The sequence below is a fragment of the Sus scrofa genome, chromosome 13 (genome assembly GCF_000003025.6).
Source record: "Sus scrofa isolate TJ Tabasco breed Duroc chromosome 13, Sscrofa11.1, whole genome shotgun sequence".
NCBI classification, from domain to species: domain Eukaryota; kingdom Metazoa; phylum Chordata; class Mammalia; order Artiodactyla; family Suidae; genus Sus; species Sus scrofa.
The window spans coordinates 50,616,899-50,644,570 of NC_010455.5; the positions used below are offsets into that span (position 1 = coordinate 50,616,899).

The window sequence follows — 27,672 nt, forward strand, 5'->3', positions numbered from 1 at the left end:
GAAAGAGTGTTAAGTATTTTTGGCTTTGTGGGCCAGATGATCTCTATCTCAACTACTCAACTCTGCCCTTGAAGTAAGAGATCTGTGTAGACAATATGTATGTGATTGGAGGTGACAGTGTGCCAATAAAATTTGACCATGGACATGAAGATTCAAATTTCATACTATTTTTATGTCACAAAATATGACTGCTTGTGATTTCCCCTCCAATTATTCAAAAATATAAAAACCATTCTTAGTTCAGGGGCATTGCAAAAATAGGTCACGGGATGAATTTGGCCAGTGGATTGTCATCCATAGCATCCTTAAATCACTTTGTCTACTTCCCAGCACAGTGATAACACGATTTGAAGTTAATTTTTTCAATTAAAAATGACTTTGGGAGTTCCCGCTGTGGCACAGTGAGTTAAGAATCAGTCTGCAGCAGCTTGTGTCACTGCAGAGGTGCAGGTTCAATCCCTGGCCCGGCACAGTGGGTTAAAGGATCTGGCATTGCCACAGCTGTGACTTGAATTCAATCCCTGGTCCAGGAACTTCCATATGCCATGGGTACGGCCATAAAAGGAAAAAAAGAAAAAAGTTGGTAATCCTATATTGGGCGCTATTTTAAAAAACAAACAAACAAAAAAAACTAGTATTGATTCAGGCAGCCAAGTTCTGGCAATCAATGGTCTGTCATCTTTTAAAAAATTATATTGTTCTGTTGTTACTGCCCTGATAATATTTACTGGAGACACCTGAGAAAAAGTCGTACTATCTATTTTACAGATTAAACATGTGCTGAGGTCTCAATTTCATTTGAAAGATTAGAAGTCAATTCTGTGCTTGGTTTGGCAAAATGGACTTTCGTGACACTTTCCTGAGACCCATGGGTTATAAAACTAAACTTTTGACACCATACCCAAAACCAGGTGATAATTAATGTCCCTATAATTTAATATAAATCAAATAGATTTTAAAGTCAAGAAAAGAGCCAGGTGCTTTTCATTTTTAAAAATTTTTTTGGTCTTTTTAGGGCTGCACTCATGGCATATGGAGGTTCCCAAGCTAGGGCCTGAATTGGAGCTGCAGTCGCTGGCCTACACCACAACCACAGAAATGTCAGATCCAAGCCACATCTGCAATCTACACCACAGATCACAGCAACACCGGATCCTTAACCCACAGAGCGAGGCCAGGGAATGAACCCTCGTCCTCATAGATGCTAGTCAGACTGGTCTCTGCTGAGCCACGACAGGAACTCCCCAAATGCTTTTTCAAAGATCTCTTTAAAAACACTTCCACTTGCTGTCAACAACAATAACTGGGTGAGCTTCCATGCTTTGGTTTTGCAAGATAACCTCCTCTGAAAGAATAAATAGGATTAACACAGAAATGGGTTGACTAATTTAGAGAAAAGGTCTCCTAGTGAGTGGCAAGGCCTTTGCCTCACAGATGATGTGACCTCTCACCTGGACTGTCTGGTATCCACAAGCTGTTCATTGACAGACGACTTTCTTAAATGGATCCTCTCGATACCGAGAGACTTGGGAGGAAGAATTCTTGGAGAATGAGGTACTGAACTTGATCGCTGCCCAGACAGATTGAAGGTGTCATTGGCTAAAACAAGTAAACAAACAAACGAATGAACGAACGAATGAATAGATAAATAAGTAAACAAATACTCATCAACACCCCTAAAACAGAATGTGGAAGATTTGGCTGGTGCGCAAAGTGTTCTTCCACAAAGATGACGTTTTTGAAGGGGTACCTAAGTTTCAGGAAATGTAGCTTTGTATTTTACACAATAGAAAAAAGAAATTAATGAATATTCGTGTGGGGCCTGATCCAACCTTTAGCAGTTCAACTGGTGTCACTCGGAGCAGCAAATAAATCTCTCAGGTGGAATGGGTGATACTATTTAGCTTTTCGAGAGTTACATTACAGAAAAAACTCAGTGTGTTAAGGGCCCAGAAGTTGGCCTGTGAGGTAGGCTGGGATCAGTTTTGTTCAGCATTACTTTTAATGTTCTTAAGTCTTCTGGGCTCACCAAAGGCTCATCCTATCATTAAAAGTAATGAAACCGATTTATGGTGAGTCACTAGAGACCTGTTTTGCCTCTTACTGATATTTGTATTTCCAAGGAGGAATGGCAAATGCGACCAAATCTCAGCTCAGAGGAATTCTGAAATGGGAGACTTTCATGAACCATTGAACTTAGGGGAAGATAAAGCAGGGTTAGCAGCTTCCCTGAATTCTTTAAATCATATCAAATAGAGAGGGCCAGCTCCTCTGCTTCAGAACAAGGAAGGGATTACAAGGAAATACTCTTGTAATCACTTGATACGAAATGCATTCCACCATGAAACGTGTTGAACACAGCTCATCACAACAGATACAGCCTACCTCTAGGAAATCAACACAATGACAGGAAGCCCAATTTCTAAAATGTGTATTTCTTCCTAAGGAAACTAAAATAAACTCCCACTTATCCAGAACAAGTAGGCAGGGATAATCAAACTCTATACTATTTCCTGGTGATGTAGCATAGCTTACACAACACAAATTTCCTTGTTTTGCTATTGGACACCAAATATATAAGATGTCACCACTGGAGGAAGCTGGGTGAAGGATTCTGTATTAATTATGCAACTCCCTACGAGTCTGTAGGTACTTCAAAAGTTAAAAAAAAAAAAAAAAAAAAAACCTACAGAGCCTTACAAATCCTTATTGAGATACTTACCTAACTCATATTATGGTTTTCTGATTTTCTGACATCATGTGACCTATGTGGTACTGTATTTAATGTTGAGTTAACCTGCGTAGAAGTTAATCATAATCCTCCTCTCCCAACTGCTCTGGATAAAAGTAACTTAATTGATTCTTCTTTTCCCAACAGAATAATAAATAGGCTTTACTTAACTTAAAAAAACCTTCCTATTTCAGAATATGTAACATTTTTAACTGAAAATGGGGAGCTACTTACAATCATCATAGGTGGTGGTGTCAGACAAGGAGCTGCTTTCTGATGGGATTATGTCTTCTATGAATAAAATAAAAAACTGCCTTTAGTATCATGGTTGCATTTGTACACCCATAAGAGTTCAATAAAACTATTTTAAATGGAATGCATCTTATTTTTATTAAAAAAATGCAACTCATTATAGTACATGAGGAATAATTAACCGTTCTAAGAATGGATTCATTGACTACTGAAGATATAAACATCTTACAAATGGTACAAATGAATTCTTTCTTAAAGCAGAACAAACTTGGGCAACCCTCCTTTGAGAATCTACTATACTGTTAACTTTTAAAATAACTTATTTTTTTGAACGCTTCCCTGAAGAAAAGGGCTTTTTCTTGATAGAATGTGGACATTTTGGGGTGCTTAAGCTTCTCAACTAGAAGGGTTGATGAGGGTTCTCAACTATATCAGGGTTTTCTCAACCATAGGTGGCACTACTGACAATGTGGACTGGATGGTTCTTCACTGAAGGGAGCTGTCCTTTGCACTGTGGGATCTCTAGCCTCTACTAGTGGATGTCAACACCATGCCCATCCTTAGTTTTGATAATCAAAAATGTCTGCAGACACTGCCACATGTTTCCAGGGGTACAAAAATTGTCCTGGTTGAGAAGCCCTGAAACAGACAGACCTGGTTTCAAATCTTGGTTTTGTCATTTATTGGCTATGAGACCTTGGGCAAATTACATAATCTCTCTCAGCATCACTCGACTCAACTCTAAAACAGGGATAAGAATAGTACCTAGCGTTCAGTGACGTAATAGAAGTAAAGCCCTTAGCTCAGCTCCTGGCACAGGACAAATGCTCATTAAACATAACCTATACTAATTACTTTGGTTGCCTAAGCCCAGCATTCTGGTGAAAGAACACTGGTAGCTGGAAATACTCATAGTGATCTGATTCTTATTGGTGCCCATCACACAGTACAAAATGGATTTAGCAAAAAGTGAGATCTCAGATGTGATGATGTGTTTTGGCAAATCATTCCATATTCAATGTCAAGAATTTGCAAGGTTACAGGCAAACATAAGGCCTCAGGGTAAGCTCCAAAGCCATTAGGAAGTGAATCTCCCCATCCAACCTCAAATGTTCATCTCTGTCAGAGCCAGGAGGACACACAGTGGAGCTTAAAGGCAAGGTGCTAGCATAGTCAGCTGTCAGGCACGCTTTAAAAAAAACTACCCAATATGTGCTCAACCACTGGCACCTGTGCTGCCCAAAAATCAGCTACTATAAAGGATAACATGTGAATCTTACACAATTGGGATGAATGGGCCACAAGTGGCTATGAAAGTTAAGTGCATTACTAATCAACCATCTCTGTAAGGCCAGAACATGGTCACTGAAGAGACCAACTGAATTTCATGTCCAGAGTCAAAGCCATCCTAAATTCCCCAGCTGTAGCTAACACTTGCGTGTTGATATCTGTGCATTCTCTTTCCAAAAGCCTTATCTCTGCTTTATAAGTCATATGCCCTAAAGCCGAGTATACTTTAAGCCACATTACCATATTTCCTCAAATCTAAGATGTATAGTTAGTGTCCCAGTTAAAAAAAAAGTACTGCCAATCATAACTGTAACATACCATCTACTGTAAGAATTATCCCAAGTTTACAGATGTTTAAATGTGAAAAAAAAAAGTCTTGGAATGAAAGAAACAGAATCATATTTCAACCAAGGATCAAGGCTAAAAAATATGTAACAAATACCTAAGGCCAATTGGACTTGAAATCTACCTAAATGAGATTTTTCACTTTTTTTCTGAATATTAAAATTTTAGATACATAACATCAAGAATTTTGAAAATATGGAAGAAAATGAGGAAGCAAATTTATGTGATATTCTACAACTATTAATATTTTGAAATACTTCCCAACCTGCCTTTGTGTGTGTATATTTATACAAAGTCAGGATCATGTTGTGGCTACAATTCTGTATTCTGCCTTTCTGCATTTCATAATATACCCATGACATATGCCCACGTCTTTAAATAGCCTCGCAAAGTGACAGTAATGTTAAGAGTCTTCTCTATCCACATATGTTGGATAGGTCCCTTAAAAAAAAGGAAGGACTGCTGCGCTAAAAACTTTCGAGAAAGTCCTGAGGGGGCCCAGCTCTCTTAATACTCTGTGTTTTCAGATGTATTTCTTGCAATGACATCAGGCCAATTAAAGGTGAATCTGTTTTATCAGAGACCAATATTGCTGTGAAAACTCTTTCATCCTAAAAATTAAAGGAATGTAATAGTATAGTATTATAATAGTGAAAACGTCACCAAAAATCAAGTTAACACACTTGTAAGACTGAAATTTCAAACCATTTTTAATCCTAAAAAATTTAAGATTAACCTCTTTCTTTATCTCTCACCAGATGTACTGGTTTGGAAATGGTCCAGTCCAGCAAGAGGACTGACACACACACACACACACACACACACACACACACACACAAAACCTTACTAATTACTAACCTGGTAAAGTAACAGTTGCTTTCTGGCTGGGTTTCTTTCCACATCTAATGCGGTATTCATTTATTGCATTTTCAATCTCCTGAAGCTTTTTCACTGCATCCGTGTAATCTTGCTTTCGTTTTTTCTTCACGGTTTTGCAAAGGTCTGGCTCGTTGGCAAGTTTCTTTGCAGCTTCCACCAGCTTTTGCTGTATTAGGAAATTGCTCTCCAGTTCTTGCAAAGCAGGGTCCTGCATTTACATAATGATACTGCTTTATTTTTATGGACACACACAGTCACTCTCACATGTACTGGGTAATAAAATTTCTCTTTCTCACATTCTCAAATTAGATATTCTTTGAGAATTAAATCTTCCTAAGTTTTACTGATTAGGTATTCTCAAACTCTTTCCTAGAGGACAAGACTTCCCTCCTCCATTTACTTTAACTTTTTATTAGACCAAGTCTCTTTCCATTTCAAAGAAGGGAATGGTCTTCCATTCATTCAGTGATTGGGTGAAGATCATATTTTTCAAGACAGTTTCTTCGCCCAAGATTCATAGATATAAAATGTTATATTCACATACATAGCTTCAGAAACAGATACATTTAGGGTTTTTTTAATTTGTTTTTTTGCTTTTTAGGGCTGCACCTGTGGCATATGGAAGTTCCCAGGCTAAGCGTTGAATTGGAGCTGCAGCTCCTGGCCTATGCCACAGCCACAGCAATTCGGGATCCGGGCCACATCTGCAATTTACACCACAGCTCTCAGCAACTCTGGATCCTTAAATCACTGAGTGAGGCCAGGGACTGAACCCACCTCACATATACTAGTCGGGTTCTTTACCTGCTGAGCCACAATGGGAATTCCCACGCTTCAATTTTTTTCGTTTGTAAAATGGACATAACATCCACCTTTTAAAAGTAAGGTGAAGATTAGAAGAGATAATATACATGGATTGCTTAGCTCAAAGCTGGGTATATAGTGAACACTCAATAGCAAGCTCACTTATTTTTAATAGAAACCACTATCATTTTCTAAAATCAAGATGGCTAAACTTCTGCAAGAAACACAAGTGGGGTCATAGCATCTGATGACATGCAAATGACCAAGTACCCTCAAATATTGGCTAGCCAATCTTTCAATTTTATTATACCCAAGTGCTGTACATGTGTTATCTCATCGAATACTCCTTGCATACCTCAGTTGGAAAACATTCATTACTCCTATTTTATAGATGAGGAAACTGAGAGTCAAGGAATGAGACTTCAGAGAAGACTAACTATTTGCCAAAAGCTACTTGGCTTTAAGTGGGAGACTCTCATGCTGGAATTCTTAATTCTTATAATAATGCGTCTCAGTGTATCAACATTTAGGGTTCATTTAATGCTCTGTTTGGGGGCATAAAGATGTGAGAAATAACTCAATTTTAATTGGACTGTGCATGAAAGCAAGAATTCAACTTGGTCTCCATGATCCTTTGTAAGGGGTGAGATAAAAATGGTACAGCAGCAACTCAAAAACCAAAGGAACAAGTTGGCCACATCCCACAGCCAGCTTTTCTGTCTTACTGTTGATAGAAATTCTCAGAGCTGGTGCTCATACCTCTTCACTTGGCAGCAAGTTGTCATCTAACTTGAACGCGGTACCCACACGCCTTCTGACCTGAGGAGGTTTCTCACCTACATTCAGTGGATACTCCTTGGGGATTTTGCCTGTGAGCTCCTGTAAAACAGGACAGATATGAGAGGAGCGGAGGGTGACCCTGGCCAGAATTGTCAAACACAATTTGAAGTGCTCTCCCACCAAAGGAGAAGACACTCACAGCCTCCCGCAAACAGATCTTCTTAAGCTCTTCAACTTTCTTCAGGAGTTTTTCTTGCAATAGTTTTTCCTTCTTCTTGAGTTCAAGGATTTTCTCTCTCTTTTGCTCCTCACTAACTTCTGAGTCTTGAGAACCTGAGGGAGATGAGAGGGAGGGCAGGGAAGGGTTATACAAGGCATGTTTCCTTCCTTTTTAAAGGACAAAGGAGTTTTAAGCCAAACCTGCTATTTAATAATAGTTTATTTCTTTTCTCCTTGTTTCTGAACATAATCAAAGGAAACTGGAGAACATGTTCTCATGCTCTGGGCATCAAACAGAGTCTGGTAATAATATATGCCGTTTGCACTGGCTCAGTCATTTTAGAAGCAATGATAACATGCTTATCAATGTTTCAGCCACACCCAAGGAAAAAATTCATTTTTCTGAGCAGGAGAGAAGGTAAGATTTTCTTTGAGATAGTTGTTCCAAATGTTCTTTTAGAAAGCAGGCAAGATGAAGGAATGTTCTGTGCTTTAGAATCACAAGTTGACAATGGGATTTAGATGAGAAATTATTTTTAGTGAAATTACATATCCTTCGTGATAAGAGATCCCAGAATTTCTACAGAGGAAGGGCTTGGAGCAGCAATCACTTTAGGGGTGAGGTGGGGCCCAAAGGTTGTAGTCATGGTTCAATTTATATTAAATGAAGTAGATAAGTTCCTGTATCAAAAGCTACATATTGGAGAAAGAAGCACTTCAAGTGTTACTTATATAATCAAACTTTATCATTTTAACTTTCGTCATGCTCCTTTAAAGGTTAGTTTTTAAATTTTATTCAAACCTGCTGTATCCTGTAGATTTTCATCTGCTTATTTATTCCCAAAATAATGGGTTAAAAGATAAATTTAAACCAGGTTTAAAAAAAAAGTGAAATAAGATAAAGATCCCTTGCACATTCTCTAATCCAAAAATATTACCTGAGGAGATTAAACTGCCATTGCTTGCCATGATGAACTGACTTTTTGCCTCTAGTGTCACCGGTTTGGAGACCCGTGGTGCTCCTGTCTCCGTCAAATCCATTGCAATGTCGTCTAAACTTCTGGCTGAAGGGATTTTTGCCTAATACAATATTGAAATGGAATTCACTCAATTAAACCTATTTCAAATTAATGAAACAATACAGTTGCTGTGTATTAAAAATGTCAACACAGGACTACTTAGAAGTTTTACACACTAAAGTAATATATTTTCAGAAAAAAAAAAAAGACCTCAACTTTGCAGGTAAAATGTTTTAGTAATGCATGATTCTCTCTCATAGTATATTTCAATCATTAACTTTCAAATGTAATCAGTGTACACATACATGCATGCCAAAATGTTGGCAAATCTGACAACTTTCGAATCTGCATATATGTTGCCCATCTTTTAAATGTAAGAAAAATTAAAACAAATGGTAGTTCAAACATTATAAAGTGACTATACTGTAATTTAAAAAATTGGTATTAAAGTTTAAAAAATATGAGAAAAAAAGTGTATACACATATGTGTGACTGGGCCACTTTGTTGTACAGCAGAAATAGACACAACATTGTAAATCAACTATACTTTAATAAGAAAACAAAAAAAACCCATCAAAGAACAAAAACCCATGTGCTTGCATCATTTCTAAGAAAACTTATCTTCTGAACAGAAAGCAAATCAGTGACAGGACTTTTTGTCCTTTCAGAAGCGCTTCTGGTTACTTACTTTGCTTTGCTTCCGGTCCAGGTAAAACTGATGCTGACTAATTGCCATTACCCAGATGGACTTGATGAGAGAAGAGTTCGCATACCACGTTTGCACAAAGAGGCCACTTTGCCCAAAAGTTCTTCTAGATACTGAAATCCTGAAGGATTAAGGAAAACACTCAAAGTATTTGTCTCTGGCTCAGCACAACATAAAATGTACCAGAGCATTGGTTGTTACAAAGCCTCTTCTTAACTGATTTTCTGATGCCAGGCTCTTTGGCTGTCAGGGGCCAAACCTCCAATTTTCTCCTTTTCTGAGAAAACCAATCACACCTAGGTAATATCTTTCCGTAAAAGCAGCATATTAAAAACCACATACATACACACTCAAAATCGGGTGAGAATTAGCCAAATTAGAGGCTGTACTAAAAACATTCTGTTAAAAACCAGAGGACATGAGATTCTCACAGGACCTCAGTAATAGATGTATTAACTTTTTTGTGGTCTTTTTAGGGAGGCACCCCCAGCATATGGAGGTTCCCAGGCTAGGGGTTGAATCAAATCTACAGCTGCCAGCCTACGCCACAGCCACAGCAACAAGGGATCTAAGCCGCATCTGTAACTACACCACAGCTCACGGCAATGCCGGATCTTTAACCCACTGAGCAAGGCCAGGGATTGAACCTGTGTCCTCATGGATGCTAGTCAGATTCGTTTCCACTGAGCCATGATGGGAACTCCAGATGTGATAATATTTTAAAGCTGAAGCAACCAGGACCTATATAGCATCGGCAACTTCCTCAAGGTAAAAGAGCATCTCAGATCTAGGTAGAGCTGTCTGGCTCTGGCGTCACCAGAGGGTGAACATAAAAACACTGTCTGAAAATACACAGGTCCACAACTGGTTCAGAGTACTGCTGCTTATGCATCAGATAAAAAGAGGAGAGACATTCAGAGGAGGAGAGAGCAAGAGAGAAAGATGGGGGAAAGCCAGACACGGTGTGGGGGGGCAGGAGAGCAAGAAGGACACCAATGTTCTTTGTAGGAATTTGCCTTATCTCTTCCGGTCATCTTTTTGTCACAGCTGTTTCCTCCATCCTTTTAAGCTCTAAATATCCATAAACTTATCTGAAAAGCAAGCACTGAGGGCTGATAAGGAATTCCTCTGAGGAACTTGAAGAGCCTATACCAATCCTCACTTCAATTCATGTATACTGCTAGTGGGAATGAAAAATGGTATAGCCACTTTGGAAAACAATCTGGCAGCTCCTCAAAAGATTAAAGAAAGAGTTACCATGTGGCCAAGCAATTCCACTCTTAGCTATAAACCTGAGAGAAATGAAAACATCTGCACACGAATGTTCACAGCAGCTTATTTGTATAATCACCCAACCCACAGACAGAAAAGGCTGTGATTCTCACCTCCGAGGATCATGAACTTCCACAGCAAACTTCTTCTCACGGAAATATAAGTTCTCCAGCTGTTTCCATTGGAATAACTAAGCGATGACAAAAAGAGAAATGCCACCCAGCTTTAGTTAACTTTTACTAAATCTAGAAATCAGCTTAATACTTTAAAAAAAATCAAGAATTAAGATTAAGAATTAAGCACTAAGACGAGGCAGGAATACGGAATGCAATCTTTTTAAGTGAATCAACTACAACCTGAAACTATTTTATTCCTTCTTCTGACAGTCACCTTCACCTCATCAATCTTCCTTGAACAATAAAAGCAGGCAACTGTGGGGACCATGCATATTACTTTTCCTCTGACTCAACTAAATAAAAGAGTAAGGAAATGGTAGATTCCAGTAAGCACATGCCTTCTGATCAAAGATGTTGATTTCATATTTAAATGGAAAGATAACCAAAGAGATGTTTCCATAAGACCACAGATAAAATTTCAAAAGCAAGCAAAGTGAAAGTAAAACGGAACCCCAGAGGGGTGATTCTCTGTTTCCCCGCCTATAAGTGTTCCCCTAAAAGCAACAGAAACCTCCTGCCCGGAATTGGAGGCCGGGGAGGGTGGGAGTGAACGCTGGAGCTGCCCTCCTGGACCCTGAGCTAGAGCCTCTACTTTTTGTAAGGAGAACCCACTTCTACATTCCCACAGTGACATTCTAACGCTGCCCTGGGTGTTATTTGCCAGTTGGTTGGGAGAAAGATATTACTAGCAATGGGTGCTTGAAACTTAAGTAACTTGTAAAAAGTAGCTAGCTCATTCACAGAACTGAGCGTGGCCCCACTGTGTTTTCTGGGTTCACTCCCAAGTCTTAGGTGAGCCTGAACCCCAGCTCATCCTTTCAACTGTGACTTCAGAGTTAAATTCTTCTCCATCCCAGTCTTGATTACTGGGGAAAGACCAGAATAACAATTTCATTCCATTACTGGACTTTGGCTAGATTTTTAAATTACGTTAAAAGAATCTTCAAAGAGCACTTCAGTGGGCTAACAATTTCTCTGCAATGCATGATCAGCAAAACTATTTTCTCAGGTACAAGAACTAAGACTTTTCATCAACATGTAAACTCAAGTAAAGGAACAGCAGGATATCATAAGATATCACTTACGTGTAGAATCTAAGAAAATGATACAAATGAACTAGTTTACAAAAGGAAACAAACTCACAGACTGACAACAAATTTATGGTTACCAAAGGGGAAAGATGGGGGGAAGGATAAATTAGGAGCCTGGGATGAATATACACACACCACTATACATAACAGAGATAACCAACAAGATCCTACTATATAGCACAGGAAACTCTACTCAGTATTCTGTGACAACCTATATGGGAAAAGAATCTGAAAAAGAACAGATGTATGTATATGTGTAATTGAATCACTTTACTGTATACCTGAAACTAATACAACACTGTAAATGAACTATACTCTAACAGAAAATTTTAAAAATCAAATAAAAAGAAAGGAATAGCATGAGCTGAAGATTCCTATACATAAGCAGATTGGAGACAAAAGTGTTCACACTGGACTCTCACCCCAAACAGAGTAAAATACACCAGCACCCACGAAGCACACAGCCCTTCACAGGCTGAACTACAGAGTCTGTCACTATAATCCTTACTCAGGTAGAAAGAGGAATTAGCAAGAGCTTCAAGCTACATACCGATTTCCTCAGATGTCCATAGGTTTGAGGCTTTCATTTCTTTTAATCCCGAGGATCCAAAAATGGGACAGAAGTAGGAAGGAAAACTCCGAGGCCCGTTTCCCCTCCCCCCGTTTCCCCTCCCCCCTCCTGGCTGGCAGCTCCGGTGAGTTCTGAACAGAGTTTCCTAAGACACTTAGGTGTAACTCAGTTTCACAAACCGAGCCTCCCACGGCTGACACGCTACTGACATCAGCAACTCTACTGAGAGACACCTCCCGGGTTCCACTCCTTTCTCGCCATCAGGGAGAGGACATCCGAGTTGTCTTTAGCCGATTTTCCCAGGAGATAGATACCGTTTTCAACTGGGGGTACAGACTGGATTTGGATGGTGTTTCCTGGGAAGTAAGCTGCTTTGAATCCAGGGACAAATTTCACCAGAGGCTGGGTGAGGGAGACGTGTCTCCGGGTTTACTCACCCTGGCCCACGAACAGGTTCTACAGGAAGAGCCACAATGCAGCTCAGCTGTGTTTTCCTTTGCGTCCATTCCCACACACAGAAAAACCAGGGCTGGACTTGCAACCTGATCTCTGAAAGCCACCACCTCCCCCTCTTATCACTTACAAACGTGAAATACTAGCGCTTTTGCCTCCATTTAGCCTGGCCCTGCACGGAGAGCCGAGACGGGGCTTCCTGTGAGCAAGAACCCTACTTAAAAGACGAAGGGTTTCAGTTCATTTAAAGAGTCTGAAGTAATTAAATGGCAACTGAGTTTGCACACAAAGTTATGGGAATGAGACTGAGTTTTTGAAGTCTGAAAGGCAAAGCCCTTGCCCCACTCGAAAGCTTAAAAATTTGCAAAATGTGGTATCACGTATGTTCCTGTAATAGAATAAAAGTCAACAGTGTTCGCACAAACTTAATTTGTGACAGCGGTTGCCGCTAGGGTGGGGAAGGTAGAATGGATGAGGGGTTAAGTGGCACAGAAAACCTCAACATTACCAGTCATGTTTGATTTAATAAAAATAAGTAAATATGACAAACTACAGTAATTGACAATTTAAGTGGTTATGTGGGTCTTATCAGATTCTTGGTATTCCTGTCTATTTAAAGTAATGGAAGTTTATATAAAATGTACAAAGGTTGGTCTACCATACTAGAGTGAGATTTCCACTTCCTAACCATTTGGGGAGCTTCTATTTTAGAAATCTGTCACTACTGTGATTATTATCAAGGTATGAAGTTGATAGGAAAACACAATTGCAGTGGCACTGGAACTAGTTGGCAGGTAGTCTTTCTTTTTTTAAATTTCTAAAATCATCCTTCTACTGTGCTTCTCAATGATCTTGGAGTTCTTTTTTTTTGCTTTTTAGGGCCGCACCCACAGAGGTTCCCAGGCTAAGGGTAGAATTGGAGCTACAGCTACCAAGCCTACGCCACAGTCATAGCACACAGGATGTGAGCTGCATCTTTGACCTACACCACAGCTCACGGCAACGTTGGAGCCTTAGCACACTGAGCGAGGCCAGGGATCGTACCCGCAACCTCATGGTTCCTAGTCGGATTTGTTTCTGCTGCACCATGTCGGGGAACTCTGATATTGGAGTTCTTGTTCTCAGAGAGCCAGGATGAGGCTCTGAAGCTAGCAATGGAGAGGAGATGAAGTGGATTCCTTTCTTCATGCAATCTGCCTAGGACAGTGCCTGGCACACAGCAGGTAACTAACCAGTTTTCATTCGGGTAAGTAACACCCCCCCTCCACCCCCCACAGCAAAATTGCTTGAGATTTTGGACCAATGGACAGATAAGAGGAAATTGTCAAAGAAATATCCATCAGGCTGATCTGACTTCTTGGGGGCATCTATTTAGAGAAATGGCCTGACATATATAAGGAATACTCTAAACCTCCTGAAAGAAGAACAGCTGCAAGAAACCACTTAAGAGGAAAGATCAAAGTTCAGAGGAAGGTAGAAGGAGAAGAGGAGGCTTTCTATTTTCCATTGTTTGGAGAAAACAGGTGCCCATAATAGAGAGTAGGACTATTATAGGGTACGATGTCTTATAGGACAGAACAAAACTATTATATATATTGTATTATATGCATGTGTTTCTATAAACAACATTTGTAACTTTCATATTAAAACAGAAAAAATTTTTGCCCAGGCCCATTCCCATTGTTGGAGATTTAGTTGGGGGGTGGGGTGGGGTGGAGCTTTGCCTGCAAACAGTTAAGAGTATGAAACTGTGATCCAAAGTGATCATTAAATAAGCATAATAACAATTATTAATTGATATCTATTGTTGTTTATGTGGCACTCACTAGTAGCAATGAGTTTGAAATTGTGTTTATAATTCACAGTGTTTGTGACAAAAGGAAATACTTGCCTGGTGACAATAAAACTATGAATTAGGTAGGTCTTCCAGACTTCTTTCTACTCTATGCTCATCTAGAATGATTAATTGTGCCTTTTAGCATCAAAAGAAGGAAGTAGATAGCAACCGATGAAACAACAGCTGGGATTAAGTTTGAGATTGCAAAATAAATAAACAGAGAGATAAAAAAGTCAAAGAGGAGCAATCTGAACAGTGATAGTAACAAAAAGATAATAATAAAAATACTACGACAGGAAGAAAATGTATCTTTAGGTTACAAATCAACTTGTCTTAAGAAAAGTGTGACATTGTAAGTCAACTATATTTCAGGAGTTCCCACTGTGGCCAGCAGAAATGAATCTGACTAATATCCATGAGGATGTGGGTTCCGGAGCTGTCATGAGCTGGGGTGTAAGTGAAGACTGGGCTTGGATCCTTCGATGCTGTGGCTGTGGTGTAGGCTGGCAGTGCAGCTCTGATTCGACCCCTAGCCTGGGAACTTCCGTGTGTCTTGGATACAGACCTAAAAAGCAAAAAACAACAACAAAAAAACTATACTTTGATCAAAGTTTTTTTTAGTATCAAAAATTTAAAAACTGACAAAATCAAAGTGGAATCAAAATCTATCTTAAAAGCCAACTTGTATAAAATACCATAATCAGAATCTAGTCCCTTTATCCTTTGATGTAAAGTTAGAATAAGAGCCATGTTATTACACTCTATTTAATGAGATGCATGGCTTGAATAGTTAAGCCACTTTGTTGAAACCTATAATCAATATTTAGACCCCACCCACTATTACAGACTTAAATACAAGAAATCACCTCCTTCCCATGCCTATCCTACAATCACACTGGTTCCTAAAAATCCAAGGCCACTGCCAAACTTTAGAAAAAAGGACTATAAGGAAAAGAAGAGGGACTTTTAGGAAACCAAATGTCACATATTTAAGTAGCTCTTGGAGTCTTTTCATCATTCCTCTTCAGTTAGCAAATACTTCTTGTCCACCTTCTTCGTGAGAGGTCCTGATGTAGTTGGCAAATAATGGACAGGTCCCCTGCCTCATGGTGCTTACCTACTCACTGGACCCCATTGGACATTTCCATCCTGATTTCAACACATCTGTTTTATTTGGCAAGCTGCTTAACTTTCCTAGGTCTCAGTTTCCTCATCTGTGAAATGGGACCAACAAAGCCTTTCTCAGAGGGTTGTTGGAAGGGTTTAGTGAGATTATGTTTACAAAGCACTTAGCCCAGTGCCTGGCTCAGAATCTATGCTCAGTAAGTGATAAAGCTAGTCAGATCTGTCATGAAGGACTCTGAGTCCAATTCTCTTATTATCTCTTCTGAAGATGGAGAAGTGCCTATCTTTTCTAAAGATGGAGGAGAGCCACTTAACAGCAGAAAGAGAACTAGAAATGGCTGTCTGGATCCCACATCTGTCTTTCCACTGATGAGAAAGGGCCAAGTTACCCTGATGACACATCCGTGACTCTCAGGTTTCCAATTCTACGAGCTTTGCCCTCTGTAAAAACTGCTCTATCTCTGTTTATTTCATTGGTAGTTTCCTGATAAACCCTCTAGGTAGGAAATCTATTTTCTGCTCTAGTATCACAGAGGTCACAGAGGAGGGGCAGACAGATGGGTCAAAGGCACATCTGCTGGGAAACGCATGGCAGCAAGCTAGCAAGCTCCCACCTGTGTGGAATACTCAGAAAAAAAGAGACTTGCCACAGCATGTACACAAATTCTGAGAAATGTTCACCTGCCACCAGCAAGGGGCATATTTGGGGTAATGAGAGATGAGGAAAAGTCTCAGACAGAACGCATCCAACTGTCTTTTTGAATCTTGTAGACAGCACCCGAAAGTTTCACATGAGGTGAGGACAGGAAAGACGTCATTAAAAGCTTGGTTGGTTTTTTTTTAAATAGCACTTATAATACAGGTTAATCATTTAACTGCAAATTCACCTGGAAATGACTAAATTTAGGATAGTCCCAGCTGTAGTATATGACTGTACATCAAATAATGACTCACATAGGGTGATTCCCTGCTATAATGCGAAGCAAAACAAAATCACCATTTTTTTTTTTTTTTTTTTGTCTTTTTGCCTTTTCTAGGGCCGCTTCCTGTGGCATATGGAGGTTCCCAAGCTAGGGGTCCAATCGGAGCCGCAGCTACCGGCCTATGTCAGAGCCACAGCAACGCGGGATCCGAGCTGCATCTGCAACCCACACCTCAGCTCATGGCAATGCCAGATCCTTAACCCACTGAGCAAGGGCAAGGATCGAACCCGCAACCTCATGGTTCCTAGTCAGATTCGTTAACCACTGTGCCACGACGGGAACTCCCATAAATTACCATATTTTTGATTCAGTCTTTTTTTTTTTCATTTCAAAAAAGTTACACATGATAAATATACTATCAGTATCCATGATTCAGCTAGCAGCTCTGTTTTGCCCTCTGGAGTACCAGAAAATTAGAATTTTGCAGGATTATGAGCTTTGAGACAGCCAAATTGACCTCCCTTCTATCCAGCCAGCCATCCTTCAACCCATCACATATTTATGTGACTCTGAACAAGTCTCCAACAACCTTATGGGGAAGTGCTACTTAGCCCCATTTCACGGAAGATAAAGCTAAGGCTCAGAGAGGTTTAAGTAAACTGGCCAAGGTCACAAAGCTAAAGGTACAGATTTGGGATCCACGCCTGAGCACAATCATGGATCCAAACCCCTCAGTGCCTAAGTATAGCACACTATCCTGCCTTTCTCATCTGGGGAGAATCTTCTACGGAGATTCATGATGTTATCTAATAAAAGGAAAAGGGAGGAGTTCCCGTTGTGACCCCAGTGGAAATGAATCTGACTAGGAACCACGAGGTTGCAGGATCGATCCTTGGCCTTGCTCAGTGGGTTAAGGATCTGGCATTGTAGTGCGCTGTGGTGTAGATTGCAGGCTCGGACCCTGCATTGCTGTGGCTGTGGCATAAGCTGTTACTCTGATTAGTCCCCTAGCCTGGGAACCTCCATATGCCACAGGTATGGCCATAAAAAATAATAATAATAATAATAAATTAAAAAGGAAAGGGGGAAAAAAAGGAGTAGTTCCCAGCTCTACCTCCTAGGAAAAAACAGCAGCAATTACGGCAGTCTTTTGCAAAAAAAGGACTGTGAGTCTGTCAAATTTTAACTTAGACTACTGGTTCTCAACCACTGATTATTCTGCTTCACTTCTCAACTCATACCCACAACTACCGGAACATGTGGCCATGTCTGGAGCTATTTGTGGTTATCTCACCGGAGGCGAGGAGCTACTAGCATCTTGTGGTTAGAGGCCCGGGAGATTGTCGAATATCAGACCATGTCAGGACAGAATGATCTGGCCCAAAACATTGATAGAGTAGAGACTGAGAAATCTGACTCAGAGGATAATTTTTGGTGATGCAACTATGCTATGGTACCTGGAGTGTACTGATGAAGAAGATAAAAATTATCCTATAAAATAATGAATTTTGGAGTTCTCTTTTTCTCAACAAGGTGAGGCCTTCAGGAACAAATGGTTGTTTGGATTGTTTTCCAAATGCAAATACTACCTCCCAGCGGGACTTAGAACAACCCATCAGACAACAAGAGGCCACGTTCACAGTGCTTGGTGTGCCGAACTAAAATTTCACAATATACCCAATGGTACACACTCAGGGAGTGAAAACTCCTTTTTCAGATATGATGTCATAATCTTCCACACATAGAGTATCAGGTCTCAATGAGTGGAACATTTTTGGAAATGTTTGGACGAAGATGTTCTGGGTGTCAGAAAATGCATACTATGAAAATCTGACCATCTAAGAGGATGTCATCTCATGTAAATTTCCTCTGTGGAAGTCTCTAGCCTCGAAGGGCTGATCTGATGACTTCTGATTCCTTGCCTTAGAGCCCTCACTGTGTCTGGAACAACGAAGGCTGACCAGGGCTCAGAGACACCTACGTGGTTCTTCTGGGTGTTTACAGCTGACATCCCTTCCCACAGGCTAGTGCCTCATCTGCTTATTAAATATTTTCAATAAAAATCTCTAATACTGACTCTAATGTTCTCTTTCCAGATGGACTGTCAGGTCCTTGATGGCAGAGATTTGGCTCTTTCTTTAAATCAGATAAAGAATATAAGTATCGGCTCAGGGCCCTTGTACACACAATGGGCTCAAAAAATTTGTTGGGGGAGATATAAAAAAGGGTACCTTGCATTTTGTTCAAAATTTGTTTCTGAAGGATAAATAAAAGCTAAACCAATCATTGGTCTTAAGTACTGATTAAAGAAAACTTTAGTTTATACCCCATCATAGAAAAAATTTTTACAATGCTTTATGTACTAACTGTTCTCTCTGCATTTGGACTAGTCGATTCTACTAAAGAGTGAGCTTCCATTTTTCTATGTGTACTAACAACAATGCAGCCATTTGGTAAATGCCTAGAAACACAAAGCAATAGATTAAATAAATCTAATGACTTTGCCTGTCTAGTGGCCATTTCCTTTGCTTCAACCATCTCCTTCAGTATCTGCAGGGAATAAGCTTACTGTGTGTGTGTGTGTGTGTGTGTGTGTGTGTGTGTGTGTGTGCGCGCGCGCGCACCAATGGTATATATGGAAGTTCCTGGGCCAGGGACTAAATCTGAACTGCAGCTTCGACCTATGCCACAGTTGTAGCAACACTGAGTCCTTAACCCACTGTGCCACAACTGAAACTCCAGAGCATGCTTACTCTTTAAGCTCTGGTTGTAATGCTATCTCAGTTTTTGTAACGTGCCCATCTCCTGCCCATAAGTATACACTGTTCTCCATCTAGAACTTGCCAATCCATTCTTTGCAATTCTGGCTCCTTCTCACCCTTCAGGTGTCAGCTTAAATATCACTTTCTCAGAGGTCTTCCTTGATCCCACTGAACGTCCTCAGCTGTCCCATTACTGTCCCTCTAATTTGTTTCCATCAGGGACTACTGACAATTTCTAATTATGTCTTCATTCTTTGCTTACTTATTTGTTCCTCATTAACCATCCCCTTGAAAGGCTTTGAAGGAAACAAACAGAGGGTGACAGAAACTACTTATCATGCACAGGATCTATTTTTTCCTTCTTCCTTTAAGTAACAGAACACTTTGAGTGAACAGCTTTCCATGACCACCCATCTTGAGGATATACTTCCCAGCCTCCTTTGCAATTAGACTTGGTGACTTTATGAATAATAAGAATGCTTTGGGAGTTCCCGTCGTGGCGCAGTGGTTAACGAATCCAACTAGGAACCATGAGGTTGTGGGTTCGGTCCCTGCCCTTGCTCAGTGGGTTAACGATCCGGCGTTGCTGGGAGCTGTGGTGTAGGCCGGGGGCTACAGCTCCGATTGGACTCCTAGCCTGGGAACCTCCATATGCCGCAGGAGCGGCCCAAAGAAATAGCAGAAAGACAAAAAAAAAAAAAAAAAAAAAAAAAAAAAAAAAAAGAATGCTTTGCCTTTGCTTCTTTGCATCTGCCTACCAGTGGTGAGATGGAAACAGAGAATCACCAATGCCCAACCAATTCTCTGAGAGTTCCTGGCTTTAGAAGAACTGCTTAAAATTCTAGTTGTGATTAACTACGGAGGAAAGGACAAATACCTATGCTGGCTAGTAAACTTTCTATACATTAGACCACGGTGTGAAGAGAAAAGTAGGTAGTCAGCGAAAGAAATCACTCACTCACTGGGGCTCCATAATTATCTGTGAGAGAGAGTAGACAGAATTCTTCGAATTTGAGCGCTGAGAAAATAAAGGCCCAAAAGGTTGAGTGACAGCTCCAAGTCAGTCAACTGGTAAGTAGAGGGCAGGACTGGTTCTTATTTAAAATCCAGGCTAAGGGGTTTGAGTTCTCCTCCCACTGACTATGTAGAAGGTTTGAACAATCAAATTGATTACTGGTGTGGCTGGAGCTTAATTATACACTTTGCAAACAGGATGAACTGGTCTCCCGTGGACATTCTGTGATTCATTTTTCCCCCTGCATACCACACTTCATTTTGTATTGATGTAGAAAGTGCAACTGGAGGGCTGTCTCTTCTCCCTCCCCAAATTAACCTCATCTTGAATGTAAGCAGTACCAGAAGGAGAATCCTGTTTGCAGTCCACGGTGGTGCAATAGTGGTGGGGAAAGCAAGGGGCTTTAGGAAGGTTCAGGATGGCTGTGCTCAGAGAAATAAGCAAGTCACTGAGTTTAAATGAAATGAATCCTGTACTTTTATGACACAGAAACAGGAAGACTTTTGTGCTGGTTACTTAATTCATCTGGCTCTAGGCATTTGGGAATTCCAATAATTTTTTAAAAATCAGTTAACTGACTGGCTAACAAACTTTTCCCCACCCTGAAATGCCTTGGAGTAATGATGTGTATCACAAGACTTTTTTTTAGCAAGTTATAAAGCAGAACGATACTAATCTTGAAAGGTATTTTATCCTACTATGGTCAACCCATAACACCTTGACTAGTATGCCATTTTTATTCCTTCTATCTCTGACAGGTTCTGGTTTTTCCCAGGTGAAATAACTTGCCAGAGGGGTACAAATCAGTCATGACATACACTAATATTTTGCTCAGCTACAGATCCATTGTTGACTTCTTTGTGAAGAACAGATATTTTTCCTTGAAATACTGAGTGAACAATAAAGACCTAGAAGAAATATAAGTTTGCATTTTTTTAAGTAAAGCTTCCTCATTTTCTTAATTTTTTTTTATTTTTTGGCGGTCTCACCTGTGGCAGATGGGAGTTCCCAGGCTAGGGGTCGAATCAGAGCTGTAGCTGCTGGACTATGTCACGGCCACAGCAACTCGGTATAGGAGCCATGTCTTCGACCTACAGCAAAGCTCAGGGCAACGCTGGACCCTTAACCTACTGAGTGGGGCCAGGGATCGAACGTGCATCCTGGATACTAGTCAGGTTCGTTTCTGCTGAACCACAATGGGAACTCTGCTTCCTCATTTTTAAGTCTAAAGTCCTACTATTTGAAGTTAAATTCTGTTGTGTTTTCACATTCCATAGAGTTTGCAATGACACATTTCCCATACAAATGGAGGATTAAAAACTGCTTGTGATTTGAATTTTTACTACCTTGAATTTTTGTGGATTGTAACTCAGAGTTTAAAAATGCTCACTTAATTTGCATCATGACTTAGGGCATTTGGGTTAATGAATTGGGAGGAGCAGAATGCTTACCAGCCTCTGAAAAGAAAAAAGGGGAACGTGGATTTAGGTGGTATACCGGGGCTCCAGTTTGTAGCAATTTGGGGCCATTCCCTAACCAGTAATCTAAGGATACTTCCCATACCCTTCTTTATTGTCTCTCTCCCTCACTACCGATGAGTGACTACCAGTTCTGAAGTGATGACCATGTATAAGGCACAATGGTATAATCTCATTTAATTCTTATAACAACCCTGTGCAGCTGGTGGCATTCCCACTGTGCAGATGAGGACACTGAATTTAAGGAGAGATTAAGCAATATGCCCCTAGGTCACAGAGCAAATGGACATCAGAGATAGGATATGAATTGCTTCCCAAGCCCTTGCCCTGTGTCATCATATTACAGATTGCAAACAAATTGACTCCCCCCAGGTTCCCCCCCGACCCCCACCCCGACTGGCAAAAGCCTTACAGGCAATATACATGAAGAGCCTGTGCTGGGTATTCTGAGAGGTAGAACACACACAGTCCTCAACATTCAGTAGCTATAGCTAATAGATATTATGTGGAAAGGACAGAAGGCCTCAGCTTGTAGATCTTGGACCAACCCTTTCTCAAAACAGCCTTTTGACATCTTATTATTGGCAAATCTTCCTCCTTCTGGCCTGTTTTTAATCACCATAATTAGAACACAGCAGGCATGTGGCTTGAAGAGGCTGAGTATCTACACGGCTTCCCATTCCAGCCTTTGTTTCATTCCAATTTGCCAATATGACCTTCATTACTGCCTGGCCACTGGTAACTTTCTGGAGCAAGGTCCATGCAAACAGCTGAAGCATGAGCCTCCTTTTATATGTCAGCACTCACAGTTCTTTAAATTATGTATTCCTTCATTTGGGCCAAGTGAACCAAGACAAGGACTTTAGAACATCCTCCTGCTAATGAAACCCTTAAGTTGTCTGGACATGGAAACAGAGATACAGAAACAAAATTCATTGTCAGTCTAACAGAAGAAGTAAGGAGGAGTTAAACAATGGTACAGAGTGGACACCTGCTAAAATAATCAAGAAAGAGAAAGTAAAAGAGTGATGACACCAGATGGTCTGTTTATGGCCCTTTTCAAACTGAAGGACACATCTTGGAAATAGCAAAACTCTGCAAAGTGAAAAAAGGAAGTGGCTTCTGACCCTTGTCTAGACTCTGAAATGAACAAGCAAAACTGATTATTATCGGTGTCAGACGGTATTTACCAATTTCTATGAAACTGTGAATGTTAAGCAAAGCCTGTGAGTCATGAGCAACTGAGAGAAATTAACAGCAATATTTACTGTGCAGATTCTGATTCACCAATATTTTGGAAGAAAGCCCAGTTGCTTTTAGTAGATGTATTCAGAGTCTGTGAGAATCTCAATTTTATCAAGCCACATTCACTAAGAAATTACTAGTGAGTCGATTTAAGTTATATGTTACATGCAAGATCCAGAAAAACCAATTTTAAGAAATGTTATTCTTAAAGTAAAATTCAAGGGAAAAATAAATTACCAAAAAAAAAAAAATCACAGAAATAACATCTACCTGAAGAAAACATGAGAGGCAATAATAGATAAACTAGGGGCTAGTTATTTGTCTTGGCCGAAATTAATCATGCTCTGAGCAATCCTCCTTGTAATGGAAACAACCCAATTGTCTATCAAGAGAGAAGTGGTTAAAGACATGGAAACAATCTCAATGTCCATCACAGATGATTGGATTAAGAAGATGTAGTATATATACACAATGGAATACTAATCAGCCATAAAAAGAACAAAATAATGCAATTTGCAACAACATGGATGTACCTAGAGATTCTCATACTAAGTGAAGTAAGTCTGAAAGAGAAAGACAAATAACATATGATATCACTTACGTCTGGAATCTAAAGTGTGGCACAATTGAACCTACCTACAGCACAAAAACAGACTCACAGACATGGAGAACAGACTTGTGGTTGCCAAGGGGGAGGGGGAAAGGGTGGGGTGGACTGGGATCTTGGGGTTAGTAGATGCAAACTATTATTATTATTATTGAGGTTAGTAGGTGCAAACTAGGATGGACAAGCAAACAGGTCCTACTGCATAGCACAGGGAACTATATCCAATTTCTTGTGATAGAACATGATGGAAGATAATATGAGAGAAAAATATGTTATATATTTATATATATGTGACTGGGTCACTCTGCTGTGTAGCAGAAATTGACACAACATTGTAAATCAACTATAATTTAGTTAAAAATTTTTAAAAAGAGAAGTGGTTAAAAATTATGTATTTCTAAATCATGGAGTACTAGACAGCTTTAAAAAGGAAAGAGAGATCTGTCTCATAAGTGACTTGGAAAAATATGACATTATATGGAACAGTATACATAGTAAGATTTCTTTCTCTTTGGAAAAGCTTACTATATACAGTGACAAAGCCTAAATGAACAAGGATCATTCCCTGGACAGTGATTATCACAGGAGTGGGGTGGGGACTGAAGGACTTCCTGTCTCAATTGACATGTTTCCATAGCATTTGCTTTTTTTAGGGGGTAGGTTCTTTTACAATGAATATTTAAAACTTTTGGTAAAAAATTAAAGATATAACTGGAAATAAAAATGATTTTGAAAAATATTTGAGGGAGTTCCCTTTGCAGCACAGCATAAATTAACCCAACTAGTATCCATGAGGAAGCAGTTTTTTTTTTGTTTCGTTTTGTTTTGTCTTTTTGACTTTTTTAGGGCCACTATGTGGCACATGGAGGTTCCCAGGCTAGGGGTCTAATCGGAGCTGTAGCCACAGGCCTACGCCAGAGTCACAGCAACTCGGGATCCAAGTCGCATCTGCAACCTACACCACAGCTCATGGCAACTCGAGATCCTTAACCCACTGAGCAAAGCCAGGGATTGAACCTGCAACCTCATGGTTCCTAGTCGGATTCGTTAACCACTGAGCCACGACGGGAACTCCAAGGAGGCAGTTTTGATGCCTGGCCTCACTCAGTGGGTTGGGGATTCAGCATTGCTGTGAGCTGTGGTGTAGGCTACAGACATGCCTTGGATCTGGCATTGCTATGGCCCATAACTTCAGCTCTGATTCTACCCCCAGCCTGGGAACTTCCATATGCTGCATGTGCAGCACTAAAAAAAAGCAAAAGAAAAATTGCTATGTCCCTCATTTCTGACATTATTAGAAATTTGATCTTAGAAACAAATTTTCAAATACAACCAATATTACTCATATTCTTCCTGGAAGTTAAGTATTCCTTACTTCAAGTGATCTGGGTCACTGTGCTAAAATTACAGAGTCCAGGATGGGCATTCAAAAGGGGCTGTGGTTTGCCCTGGGTGACACTGTTTCACGTTTTCTGTGCCAGTTTTAAGACCATAAAATGCAGAGAAAAGGGTAGCTTTACTTATTCTCTAAACTCAGAGGAAGGTTGTAAGTGCTGGTTGAAGCTTAAAGGACACTTAGAAGATCAAGAGCGGGTGGGGAGGGAGTGGGATGGACTGGGAGTTTGGGGTTGGTAGATGCAAACTATTTCATTTAGAATGGATAAGCAATGGGGTTCTACTGTAGAGCACAGGGAACTATATCCAATCTCCTGGGAAAGACCATGATGGAAAATAATACAACAAAAGAATACATATATATGTATGACTGGGTTACTCTGCTATAGAGCAGAAATTGCCACAACACTGTAAGTCAACTACACTTATTTATTTATTTATTTATTTATCGCTTTTTAGGGCCACACCCTTGGCATATGGAAGTTCCCAAACTAGGGGTCGAATCAGAGCTACAGCTGCCAGCCTACACCACAGTCATAGCAACGTAGGAGCTGAGCCACATCTGTGACCTACACCACAGTTCAGGGCAACGCCGAATACCTGACCCACTGAGCAAGGCCAGGGATTGAGCCTGAGTCCTCATGGATATTAGTCAGATTAATTTCTGCTGCATCGCCACAGGAGCTCCCATACTTTAATAATAATAAATAAAAAAAAGAAGATCAACAACATGTGGTACTGTGACCAAGGCCTGACTTTATGAAAGATGGGGCTGTTTTTCTAGTACCCATTAAAGCCAGAGACATACAGGAGTGACAGGAGCTATTTAAGTGATGTCGGGGTGTGATAGGGCAGGCAGCCTGACCACAGTCTGTCATTATAGACCATTGTTTCACTGCTGTGACTCCCAGGGATGGCAACAGAGTGCAGCAAGGGTGGCAAAACCAACCAAGAGGTGTTAAGCTTTTATGTCATTACAGTACTGAGTAGGCCAGGGCAGCTAGATGGTTATCTACAGGGACTCATCAATTCTTATAGAGGCAAAAATATATTGTACATTTCTGCTTGGCCCAGAGGAACAACCTCATAATCAAACTGCAAAGAATGTAACTTAGTAGCTCTGGAAAATCCAAACCTGATAGTGTGACCCTTTAATCAACAGCAAATAACTTACTTTCCTTGACAAAAAGTAGAAATGTTGAATGTAGAAAATTGTGAAACAAAGATAAGCAAAAACAGCAGCAGTGGCAGAAAGATTACTTATAACCAAACCATTGCGAGGTAACCAGCACCCAAAATTTTGGCTTACGTCTTTATAATCCACCCATTTGTCTATCCAACCAATGTAAATACGTATATGTATACATATGTATGTATGTATATATTTTATATATACATATAAAATTTATTAAACACATGGCATCATCATGTTCATACTAACTTAAAATAGAAAACAAATTGTATGTGCTTCTAAACTATGTTATAATCAATATCCTTGTAGTTAAATCTTTGTGCATAATTTTATTTCCTTAGGATAAATAATCAGATGTGGAACTGCTGTGTGCATGGTGCATGAGTAAGTGATAAAAAAATATTTTACAGAGTTTCCTCGTGGTGCATTGGGTTAGGGATCTGGTGTTGCCACTACTGTGGCTTGGATTGCTGCTATGGCACAGGTTTGATCCCTAGCCCGGGAACTTCCACATATTGCAAATGCAGCCCCCCCTCCCAAAAAGTATTTTACATTTAACTTGAGTCTTCTCTAAACCTATAACTAATCAGAAGTTCTTTACCCAAGATTGTTTGGTGCTCTTTAAAGTGATGTTTTCAGATCTAGAACAGTTCAATGTTCTCATAAGTGTCTGAAATGACTCATACTTACTTTTCGAGGTTTCACTTTATCTTGTAAATCATACTGGCCAATTCCTTTATAGCTGATTCCAAGCCACCAAGGTAGCCCTTGTTTATCCTGGAAGATGGGAAAGCATGAGAACCAAGACCTAATTGCTAAGTCTTCTAGAGAAGCAGTAATATCTACCAATTTCATTTTTTAACATGTATCAGCAAGTCAAAATAATTTTGTCTCGGTAAACAATACTATTTAAAATCCTAACTTCTTATTAAAATGCTTTCTTAGAGTTTTTTTCAAAAAAGATCTATAAGAAAACAAACAATACTATTAATACCATCAAAAAGAAAGAAACATTACTGTTCTGATTAAACTGTTTAAGTTGGAGAGAAGAAATAAAATGTAAGCAATTCAACCAGGAATTAATCCGGAGTACAAAACCGGTTATCCATTTAAAAAAGAAGAAGAAGAAAGAAAAAAGGAAAAAAGCTCTTTGTTCTTTTGATTAGTAACTAGCTTTAAAGGTCAGGGACGTTTCCAAGGAATCACAAAGATGAGGAAAGTGGTTCCAAATCCTAATGTTTATAATATACTTAACAATGTACATGAGAATACAACAAAACTCTTTTGGAGAACTTTATGATTCAAAGACAGGATCTTGGATAATGACTTTGAAGTACACATGGGGAGGGGAGGGTTTTTTTTTTTCATAAATTCATCTTTTAGGTCTTGCCAAAGAAAGGGATATAGTGACATAGGGGAAGAAAAATGGATTTAAACATGTACCCACGTGCAAACAAACTAAGAACTAGGAGGAATTAAAGTGGAATCAGTACATTTTCTTAGTA

At 39.8% G+C, this 27,672-nt stretch overlaps 1 protein-coding gene across 10 annotated transcripts in view; it reads right to left on the reverse strand.

The window, feature by feature from the left end:
- FRMD4B (FERM domain containing 4B) overlaps positions 1-27,672 on the reverse strand; it is a 377,327-nt gene that overhangs the window by 13,989 nt on the left and 335,666 nt on the right. For all 10 annotated transcript variants that reach the window (XM_021069209.1, XM_013981881.2, XM_021069205.1 and 7 more), the window contains 9 exons: positions 26,858-26,944; positions 10,411-10,487; positions 9,008-9,146; positions 8,239-8,380; positions 7,281-7,414; positions 7,061-7,180; positions 5,477-5,705; positions 2,966-3,022; positions 1,452-1,599 (listed from right to left, as the gene is read on the reverse strand). In XM_021069209.1, the coding sequence (XP_020924868.1) occupies positions 1,452-1,599; positions 2,966-3,022; positions 5,477-5,705; positions 7,061-7,180; positions 7,281-7,414; positions 8,239-8,380; positions 9,008-9,146; positions 10,411-10,487; positions 26,858-26,944 (1,133 nt within the window). The remainder of the gene's footprint in view (positions 1-1,451; positions 1,600-2,965; positions 3,023-5,476; positions 5,706-7,060; positions 7,181-7,280; positions 7,415-8,238; positions 8,381-9,007; positions 9,147-10,410; positions 10,488-26,857; positions 26,945-27,672) is intronic.